The sequence below is a fragment of the Gasterosteus aculeatus genome, chromosome 1, assembly GCF_964276395.1.
Source record: "Gasterosteus aculeatus chromosome 1, fGasAcu3.hap1.1, whole genome shotgun sequence".
Classification (NCBI taxonomy): domain Eukaryota; kingdom Metazoa; phylum Chordata; class Actinopteri; order Perciformes; family Gasterosteidae; genus Gasterosteus; species Gasterosteus aculeatus.
Genome location: NC_135688.1, coordinates 24,025,282 through 24,048,931, shown reverse-complemented (window position 1 = coordinate 24,048,931; position 23,650 = coordinate 24,025,282). Strand labels below are relative to the sequence as shown.

At 51.2% G+C, this 23,650-nt stretch overlaps 1 protein-coding gene across 11 annotated transcripts in view; it reads left to right on the top strand.

Annotated features, from left to right (window-relative positions):
* Positions 1 to 23,650, top strand: part of pard3ba (par-3 family cell polarity regulator beta a) — an 84,517-nt gene that overhangs the window by 32,361 nt on the left and 28,506 nt on the right. For 7 of the 11 annotated variants that reach the window (XM_078098130.1, XM_078098128.1, XM_078098133.1 and 4 more), the window contains 9 exons: positions 152 to 337; positions 2,337 to 2,498; positions 2,971 to 3,063; positions 7,216 to 7,321; positions 8,090 to 8,237; positions 8,790 to 8,881; positions 10,539 to 10,583; positions 16,784 to 16,996; positions 17,537 to 17,756. In XM_078098130.1, the coding sequence (XP_077954256.1) occupies positions 152 to 337; positions 2,337 to 2,498; positions 2,971 to 3,063; positions 7,216 to 7,321; positions 8,090 to 8,237; positions 8,790 to 8,881; positions 10,539 to 10,583; positions 16,784 to 16,996; positions 17,537 to 17,756 (1,265 nt within the window). The remainder of the gene's footprint in view (positions 1 to 151; positions 338 to 2,336; positions 2,499 to 2,970; positions 3,064 to 7,215; positions 7,322 to 8,089; positions 8,238 to 8,789; positions 8,882 to 10,538; positions 10,584 to 16,783; positions 16,997 to 17,536; positions 17,757 to 23,650) is intronic. The other 4 variants (XM_078098131.1, XM_078098129.1, XM_078098138.1 and 1 more) reach the window with 1 other exon arrangement.

Genomic DNA, 23,650 nt, shown 5'->3' with positions numbered 1-23,650 from the left:
ACATCACACGCGGCCCTCATTATGTAAAGCAGCCATTAGATGTGCGTATGAGCCGACGTTTTACCTGTCTGGAGTCGCGGCTTTTTTTCTTCCAGAAGTATTTGAACTCTTAAATACTAAACCCGTGTGTCTTTCTTTTTCTGTCGTCCAGAAAGGGGAAGAGGACGGCAGCCTGGTGATGGAGGACGGCAGGGAGCAGCTGATGTACGAGGTCCCGCTCAACGAATCGGGCTCGGCCGGCCTGGGGGTCAGCCTGAAGGGCAACAAGTCCAGAGAGACCGGGGAGGACCTGGGCATCTTCATCAAGTCCATCATCCACGGAGGGGCAGCCTACAAGGTAGGGGTTCCTCTCGTGGGGACAATGTGGGGCCTTTTAAAAAGGACAGCAAAGTAGACGCGGTGTGGTCCCTTTAAGGAAAAGATTCATCGCAGCTGCGATCTCTCCACACCAGAGACGGAGGTGAAATAATAAAGAAACATGAGCCACATCTCTCAGATCCCTGCTTGCAAATCCGTGGAACGTCTCGCTCCCGCGTTTTGACGAAGAGGCTCTGATAAAGTCCCAAAATGCCTCATTAGGTTCTCACCATAAAAGCACTCTGGGTGCCTTTAAAGAGCTCCTTAAAAATGCATCAAACATAAGGAATGAGAGGAACCTTTTGAGAGCTGCACTGTTTTCTTTACTTGTGATGCTAATCGGCGGTTCTTTGTGTCATCGTTTTACTCGGAACCACCTAAAACTTTTACTTTTCGAGCTTTTAAAAAATGTTTTGTGGAATCGTTTCCCCTTCTTCCTTTAGTGATGTTTCCTCTTCCGCTGCGCTTCTAGCCATCTCCCTTCCTGTCTTTCCCCCTCTAACCTTTGACCCCCCGTTGACCCCGAGTGGCCCTGTCACGTCAGCGCTGCGACCGGGCGAATCTTTATCGCTCTGTGCTTACTTCAAGCTGTGAGTGCGTCAGGAAAAGAAACATCCCGTTTCAGCACTTTGAAGAGTCATCCACTTCAATACCCCCCCCTTCTCGCCCCTCCCCTCCCGGATCTGCAGCGCACGTCGACGGGGCGCCGGGCCGAGTGTGGCGCTGCAGATAAACTGCTGGTCTGGGATCGGTGTGGCCCCCAAAGTCACTTCAGAAGTTTTTTTTTCTTCTTTTTTGCCACTGCGGATAAGGGCCCCCGCAAGATGGTTTCTGGGACGAGATACCACGTTAAGTGGGAGAGGGACGGGACAGCGGCGACGGACGGAGACCTGAAAGCGAGGCAGCCTGTGCCATCGAACAATAGAGGGACGCAAAAGGGGCGGGGGGGGGGGGGGGGGGGGGGGAGAGGATCAAAAAAGTGGAGAAACTCAGCGGGAGATGCGAACGCGTGCGTCAGCCCCCCGAGGCCGATGAGACACGGCGCCGGGTCCCCAAAGGGAGAAACGCACAACCACACAAGACCACACAATCACGCAGCGGGAACTTGCAGGGAGGACTTCTAACCTATTTCCTTTAAGTAGCGCTGGCTGACGTCGGGGGCCCGGGGCCTCAATTACAACCCCTCCCCAAAAAAACAACTGTCACACAAGCAAATCAAAGAGCACGCTAAGAAAAACAAATTAAAATTACATGCAGCTCCCAGCACTAACTCGGGCGGATGGAGATATTACCCAGACACCCGTTGGTTTTGGCACAAACATCAATTGGTGATGACTTGTGTGTGTGTGTGTGTGTGTGTGTGTGTGTGTGTGTGTGGTGTCATCCCTGTCGCCATCGGGGTCAGCCCACGCGTTGCCTTGTTAATGACATGGGGGGTCAAAGGGCAGTGCTGACCATAATGGACCCAAAGTACACACTTAAAGAGAGTCTTTCGTGTAGCTTCAAGTGCCTACGTCTATTGTTGCTTAAAAAAAAAAAAAAAGAGATATTGCCCTCTGCATTGCTTTCCTCATTTGATCCCCCCCCCCCAGGGCACTATTCCGTGTTGTCTCTATGAGAGGCTGCTATTTAAAACACTTAGAAGTGATTTAGTGCCCATGGAGGCCATTCCATTAGCCGCTCTATGTCTCCCGCTCTCAATAGATTGCTAACTCTACAATTTTCTTGCCTTCCCCCCTTTTATCCATTTCTTACTCCCCCCCTCTCTCTCTCTCACCCATTTCCCCTCTCCTCTCTGAGAGCTTTACTGGTGGCCTGAGCATGTGTGTCTTATGTAGGGTTTGTGCGCTATACTCCTTTTTACCCCAACCTGCATTTTAACACACTTTTTTGGATGAGACACTAGCATGAGTGACATGAAAAAGAAGAAGAAAAACAAGTTCCTCTAAATGCAACCAAAATCCCTCCATCTCCGCCAGGACGGGCGGCTGAGCGTCAACGACCAGCTGATCGCGGTGAACGGCGAGTCGCTCCTGGGGCGCTCCAACCACGCCGCCATGGAGACGCTGCGCCACTCCATGTCGTACGAGGGAAACGCCCGGGGAACCATCCAGCTCGTGGTGCTCCGGCTCTCCCGACAGGTACGCCGGTTCTAAATCGCCACGATTTGAGGATTTGGGGAAAACGTGGTTAATATGGAGGGCGTGTTTTGAAGACGTTAAAAGTGCTCAAGGGGGATTTTATTTACATTTCCTGTTGTTTCCTCATTCACTTCCTGCTTCGCCGGCTCCACCTTGGGGCGGTTTTGCTGGATGTGGGGCAACGCGTCTTGACTCTTTGAATTTGGATGATGATGAATTGGGTTCCATGAAACATTTAGGAATGTTTGACACGTTATCATGTGATTATTCATAAGCACCAGAGCTTTGACTGCAAGATCAATGAGACAAGGACCCCCCCCCTCCCTCCCGACCAGTAAAGATGCTCTGCTGCACATACTGGGAGCCGCTGACCTACATGCACACGCTTGTACATGAAAGGCGGCCCGGTTACTTCGCTAAACATCGGCGGTTTGCTCCATATTCCCAGTTCTGAATTTGTTCTTTTTTTCAGCAGATGGGCGACGGCAGCCCCGCGGCGAACGCGATGGCGCCCAAGTGGCCCGCCACCCATCAACCGAACAACCACAAGGCCCCCAGCAATCAGGTACGAGAGGGTGAAGCCCGCCGGCCGCAGCCGTCTCCGTCTCCCCCTGCGCCTCGCCGCTCCTCCTCCCTCCTCCCGGCGCTGAGGAGGCGAGCGTCGGAGCCGCCCCCGGCAGGGACGCGCACCCGGCCCGCCGAGGTTTCCGCTCAGAGGCGCGGGTGCAGCGGTTCCACGTTCGGCCTTGGCCAAAGGGGCGGCGAGCACGGCGACGGCGCGGGGGGGCATGCGCTAGAAGGCGCGCGCAGGCCGGCCTCCGGGTACGAGTTTGGGTTCGCCTCTCGCAGCCGGACGGCGAGCAGCTTTGACAGAAACTTAAACAGGGAGAGCTACGAGTCCGGGTACACGCACGGCTACACGCACGGGCACGCGCACGGCAGGACGCTCGCCGGCGCCCGCGCGCGCAGCCGCACGCCCGACGCCGGCAACGCGTACGCCGAGAACATCAGGGCGATGGCCGGGCAGATGTACGGAGACCCCCCCCCACACGCGGGGATGCTCGCCCGCAGCCCCGACCAAAACACACGCACATACATAGACGCACACTACCACAACCACGCACACAACCAAGCTTTCATCAGACACCAGCACCTCGGACACTAGGGGGTGTGTGTGTGTGTGTGTGTGTGTGTGTGTGTGTGTGTGTGTGTGTGTGTGTGTGTGTGTGTTTGGAGTCTTTCTCTGCAGCCGACTCCGTACAGTGGAAATACAGTTCTTCTTTTCAGGATCGATGGCGTGGGCGCATATTAATCCGGTTGAAAGCTTTTCCCCTCTGCCAACACCACTAACTGTCACTGCGTCAACTTTCAGCAAAAAAAAGAATTACCCATAAACTCCACGCAATAACCCTTCAGTGTGCACATCCTCCTCTCCTGTTGGTCTTAATTTACCACAATTACCTGTGCTTTTTCTTCTGCAAAGGCCTATTCTGCCCCTTCCTGTTTTGTCTATTTGTACATAGCTTTTATTTGAACTTTTCCTTTTTAATTTCCGTGTCTTTTTTAAAGCAATGTGCTCCTGCATCTCTGTCTCGCCTGTTTCTACTCTGCTGAATAAAGCTGGTATGAAGCCTCCTGCATGCCTTGCTGTTGGTTTCTCTGTTGGTTTTCTCCTTTGCACTTCTCCTTGTTTATTAAATGGAATTTTGACTCCCTGTTCCTTCTGTTTTGGCCTCAATCTCCTTTCTCTCCCGCCTCTTCTTTATCCCTTAGTCACTCACATCACTCAGAAACCAGCTCGCTTTGATAAAACCGAAAACTCCCTCGACCTCTATTAAAATGCGTTACATCCTTTTAACTCGAAGACACCACAGTTAATCATTCACAGATATACATGTGTGATGAAAATGGATCAGGAATATCTAAGGAAAAGTGACATGAGAGCAGACTTCATGGAGATGCGAACACGTTCCCTTCCAGGTGCGATAAACGTGTTGAAATCTGACAAACTGAATGTGTCAATGTGCTTATTTTTAAGCTCTTATTAACAACGCAACGTGAGCCAGTGACTGACTTGTTTCACACGCATAATAAAGACGTTTCCCGGCAGTCGGGGGCGGATGCTCGGCGATCCCAACACAACCGGAGGGGGATGAATTGCAAGTTCAGAGTTCGCAGTGTGTCTGCGTAGCCTCGTCACAAAAGCAGCCGGGCTGGGGAGCGCGATAAAACACCCCCCCCCCACCCACCGTCTGGGTGATACGATCTTAAATCGCAATAGAGTAAAGCGTCTCGCTGACCCTGTTCATGAGAATATGTGTGACGGTGCATCTCTTCCCTCGTCTCAGTGTTTCTCCAGTTCCTTTGACGGCGACTGTGGCCTGGCGATCCAGTTAGCATGCTAATGCTAGCGTTGAGCTAGTGTATAAAAGCATAATGGAAACAGCAAAATCGCTGCTCCCATTCAAAGCTCTGCCGTCTGATTGGTCCGTTTGAATACGCCCCGGTGTGTGTTTCTATAGGAGGAGGGTCGGCATCCCTACATCATCAGTGACCATTAAAGACCATAAGCAGGCGGCGCCGTATCAACCGCTGCCACGCGGGCCACATCATTTCCTTCTCGTCTTCCCCTTTAAAGCGTTTCCGCCCACTTTAGCTGGCAGATGAGTCGACAACAGCTCGCCTCTCGTAGTCTTTCTCACTCAGGGTCACGCTGGACAATTTTGACCCCCAGCTGGCGTTCAGGTGAGTGCGGGTCAAAGCGCGTTCCAGGGAGGCCGGTGAGCTACAACTGAAACATTACGTTACATTCATTTAACTGATGCTTCTGTCTAAAGCGACAATAAGTGCATTTCAACCATAAGGATGTAAACTCAAAAGAACAAGAAACGACAAAATGCAATGTCATTAAATAGCCTGATTTACAACAACTTGCTATAAATAAGAGCCATTATAAGTACAATTTAAGTGCTACAATTTGTTAGTCTCATCCAGTGGAGGTAGAGTCTGAAGATGTCTTTAGTTTGCGGTGGAAGATGTGAAGGCTCTCTGTGGTCCTGATGTCATCAGAGAGCTCGTTCCACCATTTCGGAGCCAGCAGAGCAAAGAGTCGTGATCTAGTCGAGTGTTTTGCTCTCGGGGAGGGAGGGACAAGCAGTCATATCGGATACAGATGTTGAAAGCAAAGACCAAGAGAGCGTTCGCTCTTTTCCTGTTTTGCTGTCCGGTCCCGAGCCCGGTGATGTGTGGGTGGGCGGCGTGGGTGACACAGTTGGTTTGAGGCACGGCTAAGCCTCTCAAAAGTCCATTGTATACCCCCCCCACCACCACCACCAACCCCCCCTGTTTACTTATTGTTGTGGGATTAAGATATCTTGACTGCCTGTCTGCTGGCTGCTTGAAAAGCCCCAGGCGATCCGTCACACCGCGGAGACGGGAGGGACGGATGAAGAGACGTATGGATGAAGGTCTGCATGGCTGTGATGTGCCGCGAGTGCCTTGCGGCTCTTACGGAGGAGCTGTCAGGCCTTTTGTGCGCGGAGCCGCTCAAAGTGGCACGCGCACGAGCTCAAAGTGAGCGGCGGCCGCAGCGACACATTAACATGTATGACGGGTGCTAATGATGTTCCGGGACTCCCTCCCGTGACACCCTGCATACATCCCACACAATGCATGACAAAGGTATTGCAAAGCCTTTCATTATATCCAGGTTCATTTATTGTCACCCTTAAATAAATGTGTGTGTGTGACAGCTGCACTTTAGCTCACATCTCTTTGACCAGAAAAGGCTGCTTTCATCCTCCACCAGCACCGACTACGCAGCAATAAAAGTCCCTATCTCCATCTGTGTGCTTATGGTGTGTGTGTGTGTGGGGGGGGGGTTCTGGGCTGCTTGACAACATGCCTGTCAGCCTTGTTCAAGATTGTCTTAATTACCGTGTTTCCAGTAGTGCACTTGAAGTGCATATCTATAGATATAAAACCCGTCTGCCAGTTGAGTGATGTGCGTACGTTGTAACATTGCTTTTTATTTAGCGGGCCCCTTTCTGTGGGCGTGGACGGCGAATCTCTTCCTCGATTACGATCATCCCAACGACTCTGAAACCGCCGTGTTTGGCTCGTCACCCACGCTCTGCGTCTACTGAAAAGCCCTCAGAGGGTTGTTCTAAATCTGCTCGTGTTTCCTCAAAGCTTTGCTCCCACACTGCCATCCGAGCGGGATGATAATTGATTGGTTACAAGATGTGACCTCGAAAAGATGTCAAAATCCTATTTTCTTCCCTCGTGTCGGACTAAACCGCAGTCGCTCTATTCCCGAGAGAAGTCGGGTTCCTTTTTAGTTTTTCTTCTTCTTAGCTTTCATCAGAACATAATCTACCTGTAATATGAATGTGGATGCAGGATAAGTCCTTGAAATCTTTGGTGGGGGCTGGTACAGGAATTTGGTTTTAGAAGTAAGTCGTGTTACTTGAGCATCGTGTACCAGATTGTAAGGATATTTCACCAGAAATATAAATCATACATTCCGTAATAGGATTAGGGGAACACAAATGTTTATTCCACCCTTTTGGTAACAAATGGAGTCCAAGCCTACAAAACAACTTTTAACCATATTATTCGCGGGGCAACATTACATTACTCGGCACATATTTCTGCACACAAGACCCTTTTTCTGAATAAGCGTTTTATCGTCTCTACTTTCTCTCTTTGTTGACAGGACCCGCGGGGCCACAGCGCGTACCGGGGGCCCTCCGCGGCCTCCAGACCCCCGAACGCGGAGCCCGGCGGGAGCGGCCCAAATGCGCGCGGCGACCCCGGAGCCGGTGAGAGACTGTTCCTTCCGAGCCGCGGGCAGAAGCACATTAATGGATTGTTGCGTCTTTATCGCGTCTTTTATCTTATACCTTCTCTCTGCGTATTCATAGCGGGAGAAAAGGGGGAGTCATTAACTGTTGCTGGGGTTTTTTTGTGGAGGGGGGGGTGACGAACGCTCAAAAAGGTCCGACCTTGGAGTCATTACGCTGATGGGACGGCATCTGAGTGGGCCTGATTTGCATGAAGGGTACTGTGAGAGAAGCAAACAAACCGTTTTAAATTCTCTCCTCATCTCTCCTCACCCCCTGGGGTGCAGTGTGGGGGGGGGGGGGGGGGGGGGGGACTCTTGTCAGCCTTCCGTAAGACTGTGCACTTGCAGTCCTTCAACACAAACGCCTCACCGTCCTTTGTGTGGATGTGGTGATCCGGGGGGGGGTTGAGGTCACGTGATTTTTAAAATGCAGAGCTTGTGCTCCGTAGATTCCCGGCCCCGCTGAGCTCTTTATCGACTCTAACGGAACGAAAGTACGCGCCGATCGTTACGTCTGATGTCTGTGTTTGGCTATCGCTCCGCGTGCAACTGATTGATGCACAGAATGATCAGTGTGAAGAAAGCGTGCGTCCTCCTTTTTAAGAATGATGTTTGAGAGCAAATGTAGAAAAAAATGACAAAATCAATAAAAAATTAAAAACCTTCTGTGGATTTTATTTTTTTTTGTCCAGCGCCACAATCAAAAAATAAGGCTTTTTCTTTTCTTCTCTTCACGTCCATTCAGCGCTGTATCCCGCCGCCAACACCAATGACAGTCGCGGTCACTACGGCAACGCTGATGACGAGTTTGAGGATGGCTTCCCCCCGCCGTCCTCACCTGGCGCCGAGGAGAAAATAAATGAATACTCGTCGCAAACCCTCCCACGCCACAGGTAAACACACACACACACACCGCACCATCAGCGTTCCATTACGAGTTATTATATTCTAATGGCACTCTTATAATGGGGCGCTGTGTTATGAGATAAAGAAGAGCCATTACACTGAATATCACAATGCTCACATGCATTATTTAGCCCATGCAGCTTAATTGCGATAGCCTATTTACAATATGAATACGTAATTAAGGTGTAATGGAGTGAATTCTGTGGACGTTCCGACGCTTAAAAAGAGCCATTATACTTCTAGTATGCACTCACTAACCACTAACCACTTAAGTAAGGTCATTGTGAATGCGTGTTTTTAAAAAATGTGTGTGTGTGTCTGTGTACAATACCTCATGTGGTCAGTCTGGCATCAGTCTCCCTGTAAGTTTAATATAGGCCGCGCACGCTGTCGTTCTACTGAGGAAGTTGAATGATTTGTTGTTGCTTGCTCGGCTGATGCAACAAGTGCGGCCACTAGGAGACTTGTTTTCTTTCCCACCGCTGGGCCCGTTCCCGGGTAAATGTTACCTGATTGACCACCCTTTATTTTGTCCTCAGCGAGTTGCAGACTCGGCACCGGGAGGCGGCGGCGGCGGCTTTCTACGCCGACAACACGCCTCGCAACAGAACGTCCAAGAGCATGGACCTGGGTGCGTACGCACGCACGCACGCACACACAGCGCTTCATTGTAGACTCAACCATCCCGAACCAGTCAAAACACACGCGTCTAATCATGCCGCCAGACTCCAGTCAGCTATCACATGGCTCTCATCGCCCTGTCCCATTATCCCCGGCCCGAGGGGATCTGACCTCCCGAACTCATAAACCCAGGGGCTTTGCTGCATGAACTGCGTGTGTGTGTGTGTGTGTGTGTGTGTGTGTGTGTGTGTGTGTGTGTGTGTGTGTGTGTGTGTGTGTGTGTGTGTGTGTGTGTGTGTGTGTGTGTGTGTGTGTGTGTGTGTGTATCTGCCCCCCCCGCCGGCTCTCTTTTGCCCCCCCCCGGAGTATTCCCTCCATAGCTGCTTATCTCTTCATTCTCCCTCCTGCGCTTTCCTTCTCAGCGGACGAGCCGGCGGGTTCATTGCTCCCGCTCCCCTCCATCCGTCCCCCGCGCTCGCCTCTGATTTCCAATCGCGGTCCATTAGGTTCAGTGGATTGGCTTTCGTCCTGCAGCGCACGCCTCCGCCACCCAAGCTGATTGGCTTCTATTACAGACGAGGGTGGAACACACACACACACACACACACACACACACACACACTCGTCCTGGCTCCATCCCACCGAGGACCCACTCCAATGCCCGCCGCTATCTGGCTCCTATCTCCATCTCTGGCCTTCCTCCATTTCAATCTGTTTTTCTTTATCTCCCTGGTTCTATTCATCCCTTCCCTCACCAGTGTTCTGAGCTGAAACAAGGTGGTTAGCGGAGTGTGTGTGTTTTTGCCCGTGCAGGAGCTCCTAACACGCCCGAGACATCACACCCTGTCCACACGTTATGTATTTGAACCGCCGAGTGCTTCTTTTTTTACTTTTTAGTTTGCCAGACCTCAGAGTTCACGGTCACTTGTATCCGAGCAAAGCAGGTTAGCTTCTATTAAACGCCACTTGACACGAAGATTATCCGTTGACTCCGAGCTCACATGCAGAAACCCTCCATCGCTGCACCTGAAAGCAGCACAAAGGTTGTTTTTTTTCCCCACCCTGCTTTCAGAGGGTCGAGCGGTTGAGCCTGCCGTCTTTCTTCTTTTTTCCTCCTGAATACATCTGAAGACGATTATGCAGACGTCTTTCTCTCCTCCACAGGGAGAGGAAGCTACTCTTTATCCGCCCGGGTCACGACACCTGGAAGCGTTTCCCGTTTTTTGACTTTGTTTACACGCACAAGGAAGACGAAGTCTTTGTCTTTGGGTGAAATTGATTTCATAAAAATTTTAAAAATTAAAAAAAAAAAAGAAGTGAAATGGATTGTTTACGAGAAATCCCACAGTCAACTTTTCCTCCCTTTGTTATTTCGCTCACAAGGGCTATTGCCCACTTTTCTTCTGGCTTTTCTTATTTCCCTGCTCCTTTTTTCATTTCCTCTTTCGGCCCGTCTCATCTCGTCCCTCGCCCGTCTCTCTCTCTCGTCCTCCTCTGTCCCCCGGTACTTCAGCAGGGAGTCCTTTTACAGCATCTGCCGGCCCCAGTACATTTTAACCGATTACAAAGCAGCGCCGAGCTGCTGTGCGTCTGGCACATGACAATATGAGCTGCTAACTGTGTGTGTGTGTGTGTGTGTGTGTGTTTTTATTTTTTATCTCTTGTAGTGGCTGATGAGAGCAACATGGGATCACTGGACAGCCAGAGGAACGGTAAGTGTCCGATGGAGGCCAAACGCACGCCTCCATCCATCTCCCCTCCTCCCTCAATGCCACGGTTAATACATTTTCCTTCTCCTCGGACACATTTCTTTATAGTTCACCCCCCCCTCCCACCTCCTTCCCTCGGTTGCCAACGTTGAGTTGTGAAGCACCCAGTGCCGGAGCGCTCGCCACTTTACAGCCGGGCCTGTGGCGCCTAACAGCATCACAATGGCTTCTCGCACGCCATCTCGTTTTATTTGACAAAGTCCGGTTAGCAGTGGGACATAAAGTCACTTTGCCTTCACGGAGAGACAGTGACGGTCGGAAGGAGGGACATTTGTAATTGTGCATTAAAGTAGTACATTACAAGCAGACAAGATATGAAATATCAGCCTGTGAATACAATACAAAACAAAGCAAGTCCCAAAGTCGTCTGCTGTTAAACAGCCCGAAGTATTCGCCATCCAATGCCAGGAAATAATACACTTGATGAAATGAATTTATCAATGGGTTCGCTGTGTGAAAGGGGGCGGTCAGGCGTCGCCTCGCACTCAACCGCGTTCAGTAATTACGGCATCGAAAATAAGTATTCAAATCCATCAGCGCCGCAGACGGAACCCTTCCGTCGCCAACAACTCGCAGCTCTCAGCGAGGGAAAGGCGAACCCAGCGCATTGCCGCGCAGGAACCCACTACAGGTGATAGAAAGGAACATCCACACGGATACGATCGTACACCAAGGGACCTCACCCTCCCCTTCCTGTGTGTGTCTGTCTCACACACACTCACACACGTACACCCAGCTCTTAAATCCACCTGCAACAGCACAACTACGCCTGTTGCCGGTGGAATACAAATGGCCCCTCGCACTCAGCATTCACACAAGTGGCAGCCTCCACCTCCTCCTCCTCCTCTTCCTGCTCCTCCTATATGATATTCCTGGCATTTCTGATCAGCACCCAGAGCCCTCATAGGGATCCATTTCTCTGCTGCAGCATCCCCCCCCCCCCCCCCCCCCACACTTGATGTCTTAGCTAATGTGTATTGACGGGCTTTTGCCTTTTTTTTTTTTCTTTCATTTTTGCTGACGCAGGTTATTTGGACGCGTCCCCCCCCCACCCCCTGCTCCGCCGCCCCCCCCCCCCCCCCCCCCCCCCCTCCCCCCCGGTCCTAAATGGCCTCAGCGTTTCTTTATGGGCTTTGACATATTTCATTACGCGGATGGCCTTAAGAGGCCTGCCTGGCTTCTTTAATCTGGCTAAAACCCTTTTTCTCTCTGGCCAGAGCCACTGCGAGGAGCGCCTCACCCCCGCCCCCCCTCCCTGCCCCCCCACATTAGGAGTTTCCATCGTCAATGGAGCTTTTAGTCATTTTTTCTATCCGTCCTCGTTCCGCTTTCATCTTTGATACCAATCTTGTTCTTCCTCTCTTGATTATTCTCTCCCCCCTTTGTCGCCGGGCTCATACCCCTTTTTAGCATCCTCTTGATCCCCAACCGTCGTCACTCCTTCTTCTCTCCCTCCGTCTCTCCCACATCCGATTCTTCTCCTCGTGCTCGCTCTCATTCTCTTTTCTCTCAACAGGCTGATCATTTTCTATTCATTCGTTCGCTGCTCTCTCTCTCTCTCTCTCCATCCTCTGCTGCTGCGTCTGTTCCAGCCTCATGCGATTACGTGGATCATGCTCCAGTCTCCTAAGTTCCCTGCAACAAGTCGTGAAAACCAGAAGCTCTCTGTGTGTTTTGTTCAGGGGCGAGTAATGGAAAGACATCCCTTCTTGCATCGCCCCGGGAGCTCCTCCTGCACACACACACACACACACACACACACAGTGCCGGCCAGTAGTCCTCGCTGTTCCTTAAGATTTAAAAAAACAAAAACAAATCGGCGGCGTTGAAGACGCTGCACGCTGGGAAAAACGTGGGATCAACTTGTGTGGAGCGTCACATATCTCCGTGTCACGTTTCCATCCGGCTGCTTTTTGGATCCCATGTTATTATTTAATTTTTTTTACAAATGGAGCTTGTCCCGCTTGCACCCCCCCCGCCCCCCCCCTCCAACCCAACCCTCAACTCTCCATTGTCTGCCAAGCTGGCGTAATTATGAAATGGCCTTTTAAAGTCCCCTCCGGTTATTGGAGCCATTCGTCTCGTCGAAGGCATACATGCGCCACCCCCCTGCACCCCCCCTCCCCCCCGTTCCCCTCATGCATCCAAACAGCTAAAACCAATTACTGCCAGAGCAGCGCCGCCATCCAGCTTCATCATCCGCTGCTGATGGAGCTCAGTGCATTCGGCCAGCGATGGGGGGGGGGGGGGTTGGGAGGGGGGCGCGGTGATCGGACAGGTCTTTGATCGGAGCGGCGTTTTGATCGCCCGTAACACGAATCGGATTTAGCTTCTGCCGGCGATCCAGATGTCTGAAGTGATTGGGTGTGACGTCTGGTGTCCGTGGTACGATGAGGAAACATGTCGAATATGAGGGAAAGAGCATTGGTGCCATTCTGCTCCCCCGCCGGCTAAGCATTAGTGGCTTTGTGAAGGACACGCCTGTCATCAGATCTCACCAAAGGAGAGAAACCACCCGTGAGCCCATCCTGCTGCTGCTGCTGCTGCACTGTAACTGGTTCCTCTGTCATTTGTTCTGGGTCAACTCCTCACGCTCGCACGCGCCTCCTGATAGATTCACTTTTTACTTACGTGGTGTTTTTTAAATTTACTGAGCGTTTAAAATAAATACAAATGAAAAGGAAAACGTTTTGAGAGACGGACAAACACATTTCGGCTTTTGGTGTCGGAAAGCGACCCCTTTTCATTCCAAACATCCAGTCCAGGAAAGGTGTGGAGGGAGAGTTCATGAAGACCGCTCGGAGGGTGCTGCGTGCCATATCCGAAATGCATGTTTACTCTTTAGACACACGCATCACCACAGGTTTCCTCCGCTACGAAGACCCTGTGTGTGTCTGTGTGTGTGCGTGCGTGTGTGACCACAATCGGTGTGTCGGCATCAATTGTCATTCTGGATTGTTAAAGCTCCTCTCGAATAAGACAACTTTTACTGAGCAAGATCTGTCCCCTGTAACTGTGTGTTTAACGCTTCTGCTGGATTCAATAACCTTTATTGAAAGCGCCGGCGACACAGCGAGCAGGCTTTCTTCTACAGATGTGTGTGTGTTTATAGAACAGAGCAGGTCAGAGCTTGTTTTACAGGTTTTATTGGCTTGCCCTGAGATTGGATACTAGATGGAAATATGTGTGCAACAAGCCCCTTTTCCAATGGCCAACTCGCCATCACACACACCCTCTACGTACCAGTGGAGTGGGGGGGGGGGGGGGGGGGGGGGGCACTTGCTTGTAACCGTGGCAACCTTTCAGCCAGTGTGCTTTAAAAGCTGCTTGCTGTGGAGCACATTGTAGTCCAGTTGATAGGTGAGTGTTAAGACCCTGCTGAGACCCTGCGGGGGGAGCAGCAGTGTGCCGAGGCTTATGTTGTAAGTGTGTGTGTGTGTGTGCATGTTTGCATGTTTGGACCGAAACAACAATGACAAATTGGACATGAATAAGACAAGAACCTTTTTTAATTGTTGGTGTTCACCGCCCGCTTGATCAGCTATTGTAATTAGTAATTGTGTAATTGTGTGTTTGCACCGCGCACACACGCAGTCTGTGTGGAAAAGGCAGGGGCGATGGTGGCGCGTGGAGTGGAGAGGGTGGGCCGGGAACTGCTAGGTTGGCGGTTCGAAACCTGGCTGCTTCATGTTCCTGCTCCCCAGGCAAAATGTAAAAAAAAGTCGCTTTGGATAAAAGCGTCAGCTAAATGACGTGTAATGTAAAACCCCATTATTTTGACATCTGCCTTCTTACATTTTTTTTAACCATAACAATTACATGCAAATAATACCCAATTCTCATTGTCTCAATTATCTTTATTTTGATGGCACTGTAGCTCAAACATAAGCCACCCAGGCAGGCATAGAATGTGCGTTGCTCATACATCGCCATGGGGAGTCGAGCAGTGTGTGGGATTCTGAGCGGATGTCTGTGGATACAGCTGTAATTTGCAGGTATTAAGGGTGTTCTCACACCGGGTTTCTCAGAAGTCCTCTTGTCCATCAGTGCATGTTGCTTTTTAGTTGTTTTCGTAAAGTGCCCGAGAGTTGTCTTAAGACATCTCTTCTGAAGTCTAAGCCAACTGTTTTGTATCAAAGAACAGATATTTTGGAGCCCAGTGAATTATACTTTAGTGCCGACGATTCAATCAGGGAGTTTAATGGCCATCCCAAGCTTTTTGGATTTGAATTGCCATCCCCAAAAACGGTCAAATATGTGCGGCAGCTCGTACCCGGAGGTGGGTTGCAGCGCCCCCCCCCGTGGGAGCATCTGCCGGCAGGGCGGGCAGCGATATGCGCTACGAGCGTGATTTCACCCTCCATCGGATCGCGTTGTTGATGATGGCCGCCGCTCATCCATCCTATTAGACCCTCATTATTCATTTACCTGCAGCCTCGGCCCGCCCGACTGGCACGTAGCTAGCGCGCGCACACACACACACACACACACCCACAAACACCAGAAAAAGTCTCCTGTTTCATCTAAAGTCGTCAAGGACACACACACACCGCTATCTTATACCAGCAGTAGCGGGACTTTTAAATTCCTTCCTTTTCCATATTCTCCAATTTTGTAGCTCTGTTATGCACACGCACGCATGCACGCACGCATGCACGCACGCACACACTCACACAGTGTCTCTTTGTGTAGTCGCTGGCAAGGAGCTTAATTCTATCAGGCTGCGAGCTGGACAGCCGTAATTACATTTGTGACACAAATCCTGCCTCCTAAATTGAGCGTTTTATTCTTATTCTTATCCCCCCCCCCTCTCTATTTATAACCCCATATCCCCCCATAAATCCCACTTCCTCTCAGAAAGTCAATTTAGAACTTAAAAGGCAGCGACGCTTACTTTTCCCACCGCCACCCCCATCGCCGTTTCAGTTTCACACCCCCCCCCCCCTCCCCCAACTCGGGAGCCTTGAAGCCCGTGAAATGACGTCTTAAGCAGTGAGAACTACGATGCCAGAAAGTCATCCCAACAGAAAAGTTTCAGACTGAGCCCCTCCCCCCCTCCACCCAGTTGCTTGGGGGGGTCATCAACAGGTCATCACTTTCTCTCAGGTGGGTTCCACCCCCCCCCTCCCCTCTTCCTCTCTGGAGTTGGAGGCCGCATATCTGAGTGCAGGATGATGACGGTTCATTCGTCCCCCCTCCCTCTCTCCCTGCTTCTTGCATGAGCTGTGGGGGTGCTGCTCCTCAGCCGTCCCTGTACACACCCCCCCCCCCTTTATATTGCTCCTGTAGGACTGCGCTTTTGCCCCCATTTCGGTTGATCGTCTTGTTCAACTTACGGTCTCTCTCTCTCCATTTCCATTTCTTCTGCATAGCTTTGTACTTCTATTAATGTATCTGATAAGGAGAATGTGTGTGAATGATATCAATCATTTTTTTATATTTTTAAAAAAATGGATAAGAATCAATTCATTATTATTTTGATGTTGAAGAGTTTTGTAACAACGATCCACTGCAACTCCCTAACATGAATCACTTCAATGGTTTCCTTTAATCTTTGTATTAGTTTGTGCTCCTTGAAGTTTTCCTTCATAGTTTCAGAACTTTTATTGTCTGTTTTCAGTGTTCATTAAGAAGGTACACCGCCGCCTTTTCGCCGCAATAAACTTTGGATGGCCTTGCTTTTGCTTTGGAAGACGGCATGTCCTACTTTACACTGGACACGTCCTGTTCCCGTGCCCCCCCCCGTGATTCATCTGTAACGTCTCCTCCCAGCTCCTTCTCCGTCTCCTGCAGTGATCCTGACTCTGCTCCCTTTCAGGCCGCATTCGTACTTTCGTTTGATGCAGATGCCCTTTTAAATGAGGAAATGTGAATGCCGGGGATGATGATGTTGTCTAAGCACTGGGGAGGGGAGGGGGGGGGGGGGGTCTAAAAGACTAAAAGCTTATGATCTCAATACCCACAGAGTCCCTTAAAATCCCGCCGTCTCGTTTGATCAGTGGCAGCGCATCTCATTTTCGAGGCAAAAGTTCTCTCCTCCTCCATCACTCCCTCTCATCCTGCTAAAACATCGGTCCACCTCATCGCTCACGATCTCTCTCTCTCTCTCTCTCTCTCTTACTTTCCCTTTTTTTTGTCCCCAGAGCCCTCAGGCAGAGGAGCCATGGGCCCCACCCTGGGCTTGTGGAAGTCCAGCTCCCTCGAGAGCCTCCAGACGGCGGTGTCGGCGGAGCAGAGCCGCAGCAAGGCCCAGGTGCCCTTTCACCGGCCGCGGCCGCAGGTGGTGCGGGGGCGCGGCTGCAACCAGAGCTTCCGCATCGCCATCGACAAGTCCTACGACGGGCCCTCCGAGGACGGTGGGGCTCTCTCTCTCTCTCTCTCTCTCTCTCTCTCTGGCACTCACGAGGAGCCGGAGGCCTGCCAAGGGACGGCGCTTAGCCTGAGTACCTTAATGAAATGCTACAGGATTTCATCCACTCAGCAATTTGGGGAGAGCAACTTTAGATCTTACAGCAGCATATTTCTCTGAGGCTCTACCTTTTGAACCCGGAGACGGGCTGGACGCCGTGTGCGTGCGTGTGTGTGAGTCTCACTTCGACGGCGCTTGGCACTGTATTGCATTACGCAAGTTTGTTGTGCGCCTGCAGCAGGTGACACAAATCACCTTTCTGACACTTTGAATCCAACATTAAGCCACAAATGAGGATAATTTTAGCAAATGTTTGACCCTCTGTGGTTCTTTCTTGAGTTGCTCTCTCCATGCGCGGGGGGGATTCAATTTAGGGAAGTGGGTATGATGCCGCTAGAACTCACCCAGGTGTAGAGACTCGCCTCATTAAAGGACTAACTAGCTTACCCAATGAAATGACGCCTGCCCTTTCGCCTCCGTTCCGCAGACGACGACCTGACGGACCACAGCTCCGGCTTCGAAACGGCCGCCAGCGGCTCCTCTCGCCACGGCCTGGACGCGGACGACGGGAAGCAGCAGGAGCAGCAGCAGAAGAAGAAGACCAAAGGGAAGAAGAAGGAGAAGAAGAGCAAAGGAGGGAAGAAGGCGGACGACTCTGTGGACGAGGCGGAGAAGAAGACCAAAAAAAAGGGTTTCGGCCTTTTAAGGTAGGGGTCCTTAAATACTTAGAACCATCCTCTCAAAGTCACGTTACTTCTTTAAACAGCATATGTGGGTCAAACGGAGGGTATCCGCAGCATCCCTCTCAAGTCCCTAATGCAGTAGGATATGAGGGTTGGGAAACAACTGCCCTACTTCCCCCTGGTTAGGTTTCAACAACTCTGAGCCCAGCTGTTTTTAGGGGATACTGGATTATTGGCTACGAACACAACCTTCTCTGTAATGGAGGGTATCTAATATCTCTCAATCCCGAGCAAAGTCGCAGCGACGCAGTCACAAGCCCGAGCCGCTTGTCGCCCCTTTATCGGGCCGATCCTCCTGCAGCAATCCTTATCTGCTTGGCAGTGACACGGTGTGGTCAGTGTATCGCTGCACTTCCAACACTCCAGATTCAATTAGGCCGCGAAGGGAGAAACTGGCCCACCGATGGCAGATAAGAATCCAATCGGCCACAGTGTCAAGGGCGGGTAATGGAAGAGATGTCCGCGGGAGGAGGAGGGCAACGTGAAGGACGCGGGAGGAGGCTGAAGTCCAGTCGCCGGCAGAATGTACTTTCAGCGTTTGTCGCTCACGTGGAGCCTCCTGCCGCTGCTCGCTGTGTGACAGATTGTGTTTATGTGTTCGGGGGGGGGGGGGTAAATCTCTGCATCTGTACTCCACCGGCACACACACACACACCACCGTTTCCTGTTTATTCCCAGTTTAGGTGTCGGCGCTGGGATTCTTCCTTTTTCTCAGCCGCCTGAGTAACATTTTATTTTTTTTTATCCGACCACAGGCACAAAAGTTCATTTATTATCATGTAAGACTTTAAAAACATTGGGAAAAAACCCATTTAAGAGGCGTGAAACCAGAGAAATGTTTTTCTTAAAGTTTTGACAAATTGTTAAGTAATCCTCTGTGGATTGACTAATCGAATCCATCTGCCTCTTTTGGTCTGACTGAGAAAGATTACTCTAAGATTACTTACTGGAAACGCACTGCGTACAATGTTTGTTGTAATTCCCAGCCTGATTGTACAACGAAAAGCATTGATGACCTCCCTTTAATAAGATAAAGACTAATCACTGCTGATCCGAGCACAGAGTGACTTTCCGCCTCAACAATGGAAGTAGTCTCGTATAGAAAAGCTTCCGGATTGTTGCAACTCACACTGCCCTCCCTCCCTCCCTCCCTCCCTCCCCCTCTCTCTCTCTCCCCCTGGCCTTTATCTGGCCGTCTTGATCGTTATTGAACTTGAAACATGACTTAATTAGCCGGAGTATTACACGGCTCAATGTAATTGCAGCACTCAAATGTTATTTTGCTCCGGTGGTAGCGATAGGAAAAAGGGCAGCTTCTAAACACGTGACCTCAATTTACCTCCGCGGCGAAAGCGTGCACAGCAGCAGCTAGCACAACAAATGTCGGAAGAGGGCCCCGTCTTTTTGGCCCCATAAATATTTAGTTAAGCCCGCGCCAGTGTTTGAAGAACGCGTTGTTGTTTTTTGGCAGCAGCGCACTGCAAACAGCTGGGAGTGAGTTGACCTCTGGAGATCCCGTTCGCCATGGCAACGTTTGTTTTGTTATTAGGGGTGGTTGTTTTTCCCCTCAGTCCACGCGTGATCCTCTTTATGCGAAGATCATCACTTCCGTACGACGTTCTTCCATCCCAGCGCTGCTGGTACGCGTCTGCCGTGGTTTGACATTAACACAACTGCCTGCTTAACGGCGGTTGCGTCGTTAAAGGTCAACAATTAGCGATCGGCGGCGGCAACGATGTATGTAGGTCAAAAGGTCCCAACAACCATAATACTGCTTAGTCCAAGAGCCACAGTTACACAGCGACAATTGGAAGTTACTTTAATTGGCAGAGGGTTTGAAAGGCAGTCACCAGGTGGGCTGCGCTCAACATGAACCCAAATCCTCGCTCCTGATGAATCAGCACTCTCCTCCCTTCCTTTTTCCTTGAGCGCTTGCTCCCTTCGTCTCGTCGCTTCATGGGTAAATCTCCTCTTCTGCGTCCTCTGTTCCTAACCTCAACTCCATCTCCCTTAAATTAACTTTTGATTTACCATGCTGCGGTAGACAAAAGTACCTCGAGTCCCACTTGAAGTCCCACAAGCCTGTGATTATCCGCGATTTAAGTACGAGCTGTGAGGTCCCAGAGGCCTCCTGCCAATTAGACGAGCACATTCCTTCTTCGGGAGGCCTCTTACAGCCGGAGCTCTTGCTTTCGTCTGCTCGCTCGTGTCCTTTTTTGTCTTTCCCGCTCGTCCGAGGAACATCGAAAAGCAAGGCCTCAGAGCAAAGTCTTTTGGCTTTCCGTGGCAGGGATCACTGTCTCGATGTCAGCGAAATTAGCGGAAAAATGGTGATTTCAAACACACATGACTAGGAAAGGAAAAGTAAAGGCAGGGGCGGCTCGGTTGAGACGACTCTTTGAACAGGCCCCGGCTGTCAAAAGTGTTTGCCGGGCGAACCAAAGTCCCCGTGACATGTTTGTGTGGCCGCCTTAGCCGCGACGCTAAGCTGTGACGGGGCTAATTTGGAGGCGCATTACCTAATCCCACCGTCGGTTAAGGTGGATTTCTCTGATCCGCCGTCTCATCTGGCATCCAGGTGGAAAGCCGTGGTGGAGTCTTCAAGAGAGCGTCCTGACGTCCACGGCGGTAATCTTTCCTCATCCTCCACTCCACGTCCTAATCAATGATGCACGGCCCGAACCCGCAAACCTCTTTCCCCGCGACACTCAGCATCGCCGATCGGGGGCCGTTTTAAATATCGGCCCTGTTTGCTGTGTGTGTGCCTTTTGTGTGTGTGTGTGTGTCTGTGTGTTTGTCAGTCGGAGGTTGGCGCTGATTGAAATGGACACGGCAATCATGCAAATCCCCCCCGGAGGGTTAACGTCACCTCTCGTCGTCCGCTGTTGGCTTCAGACGGCAATTAGAGGGGGATGGGGGGGGTTGTCATCGCCATGAAATGCCGTCTCCTCGTATTGCGTTGCCCGTTAGACAACTCCTCCCCGCCGAACCGCTCTCGAGCCCCGAAATGGGCGGTAACATTTCGGCGAGTGGGGTCGACGACGGCACGGAGAGGAGGGTCGTCTGTAAGATCGATATATATATATATTTTTTTTTCTCCCTGCAACCTCTGCGAAGGCATAATTCAAATTTACAACCACAGACAGCGGCGGGCCGCTATCGCCAACGGCGGCCTCCCGGAAAACAAATTAACTTTTTCTCTTTTTTATTTTTTTTTTCCCTATGCTCCAAGCCGGCGCGAGGGACGGCTCCCCCTGAAATGATGTGCAGGTTTATTGGCGTTGATGCGAGTCAAATATCAGACCGACGGACGGGGGGTGGAATTGACAGCGGGGATGATGAGGAAATCCTCATGCATATATATCAGCTGATAAAAGAGGGGCAGTCACAACCGGCCTCCTCTCCCGCTCTCTCTCCCTCTCTACATCACTGGCGCCTTTCCCTTGAAATGCCCCCCCCCCTCCTTTTTTATGCTTCGCGCCTTTTATGCCCTGGCTACACCTGCCTCTTACTTCCAGGGGGGCGGGAGGTTGCCGACTCACCACTCTGCCGCTTGACTGCGATGGAAAGTGAATTTCAAAAGGTTCTGAAACAACTTTGTTTACCGTCCCTCTGGATTCTTGCGGCATGGGGTGGGGGGGGGGGGGCTTCCAGAGGTCCGCACCATTCAATCATACACTCTGTTGTCCAACTTCTTCCGCCTGCCACATAATCTCTAATACGAGGATGTAAGGAGCAATCTTCAGGAGCGGTAATCACTTGCTAATGTTCCCCCGGAGGTTTTTTTTTTCTCCAGTAGCATTTTTTCAAGCGGCACAGATCTCGTCTCTGATTTGTTCTCCGTTTCCACCGGTGACGTCTGGGCTGAGGAACACGATACCCCGGCATTTCCCGTGAGGTCATTGTCAAGTTGAGACGGCGAGGCCCGAGACCTCCATTTGTTGTCGATCGGGCCCGAGAGCCATCGGCTGCCGATCGAGTTATGACATTCCGGATTGAGCCCGAGGGAGGGGCCATTTGAGGCCCAGACGCATCCGCTTCGGGCCAGACGGCTCAGGAGCACTCGGGGCGGGCCGACTGGCCATCGCTCACCGGCACAATTAAAGGGATCCATGTGGCCACGGGAAACAGTCACGACCAATTAGCATTTGATCCGGTACGTAACTTGCTTGTGGGGGGGGGGGCGGCGCCAGGAAGCGGTTACATCCACCTCCCCCCGCCACGATCATCTTCACGTCGCGCGTGATGGATGGTCTTCCTCTGTCATCTCATGTGTAATAGCATCACACGCGAGAGAACGCCCCGCCTCCTCACGCTAATATGCACAGGAGCTTTGACCCCCGCCTGGTCTTCCGTACGGAGAAGGTTAAGTGTTTCTTGTCCGAGGATGTGCAGAGGGCCCCCCCCCCCGAGAGTCTAACCTCTCGTGGTGCACCGACCCGTAGTGCCCGCTGACCTGGCCCATGGAAGCATTTTCTCACCTCCGCGTAAACGCCTATGATCCCTCTGGATCCCGATCTGTCCATCGAAATGATCCTTTAAATAGGAAAGTTGCCCCCAGTTGCACCAACCAAACATTTGGCGTGCTTTTTGGTTTTGTGTGTGTGTGTGTGTGTGTGAGAAGCACAGTGGTCTCATTTAGATACCAATGCCTTCACAGACAGAAGCCGCTTGAGAGGAGTTGCTGAAATATGACACAAATCAGCATGCAAACAATTTAAGGGGGCAGAACATTTTTCAGCAGCAGCCAATCTCTCTCTCTCCCTCTCTCTCTCCCCTGACTTTGGTGGCCTCCCTGCTCCCCTTCCCTCTCTATTGATGTTATTTCTCCCACTTCATCTCCCTCCTGGTCCTTGGTATCTAACCGTTCCTTTGTCCTAATCTTCAGCAGCTGCTCATCCCTTTTTCTTTCCTCCTATTCCCTCTTTGCCTTTGCTTCTTCTCTCTTTCTCGGACCCCCCCAATGCCCTCCCTTTACTTCTCTCTCTCCTTTCTGACTATCAGGAGGACTGACCAGGCGTTCCATATCTGATTTCGGTTCCCTTGAGGAACAACCTGCTTTGTGCATTCGGTCCCGTCTCTGTGTTGCCTCCTCCAATTAAAGAAATCCAACTGACTCCTCCCCTTTTGGTTGTGGCTTTTTCGTCGTAGTTGAAGCGGTTGCATTGAGTTAGAGATGAAAATCCGAACTAGCAGATGAACCGCCGACCAGCATATTCCATCCTACATTATTAATTAGTTCTAAGCGAAGCTTATTTAACACGCTCCCCTTCCTCTCTTTTTCCTTCTTTTTCATCCTCTCCCCGCCTATATCAGCCATTAATGGGAGCTGATTTGGGCCAGATTGTGGGCGAGGAAGTCTGATAAGTATATTTAATTATGCCCAGTGGGGAAAAGCTCATGAAGCCTGCTGGCAGGTTTTCCCTCTCCGTGGGGAGACCCGGATTGGCTGACGGCGCTGTCAATCAACGCTTTTGGCGGGCCCCCCGGTTGACCTTGTTATCGCGCTCCCTTGTAGCCCGATCCCTCAGTTCCACCAGGAAACCACACCGAATTTTAAAGAGCACTTGTTGTCTATTTTCTGCCGCCAGTGTCACTCCGTCTATTTCGAGTCGGAAATATTTTCCGACTCGTCTCAGCGCCGCGTCGCCAGAACGGGGAGGGAGGAGGCCCTGTGTTACATCACAACTCTGTGTAGTGTTAATCTCTCTTTCCCTCTATTGCTCTGTGTGTGTGTCTCATGTCTCTGTCCCTTGGTTTGTTTCCTTGTCCTCCATCCACCCCTCTCTCTCTCTCTCTCTCTCTCTCTCCCCCCCTCCCCCTTTTACCACGAGCCCCGCCGAGACGTACAGAGCGAT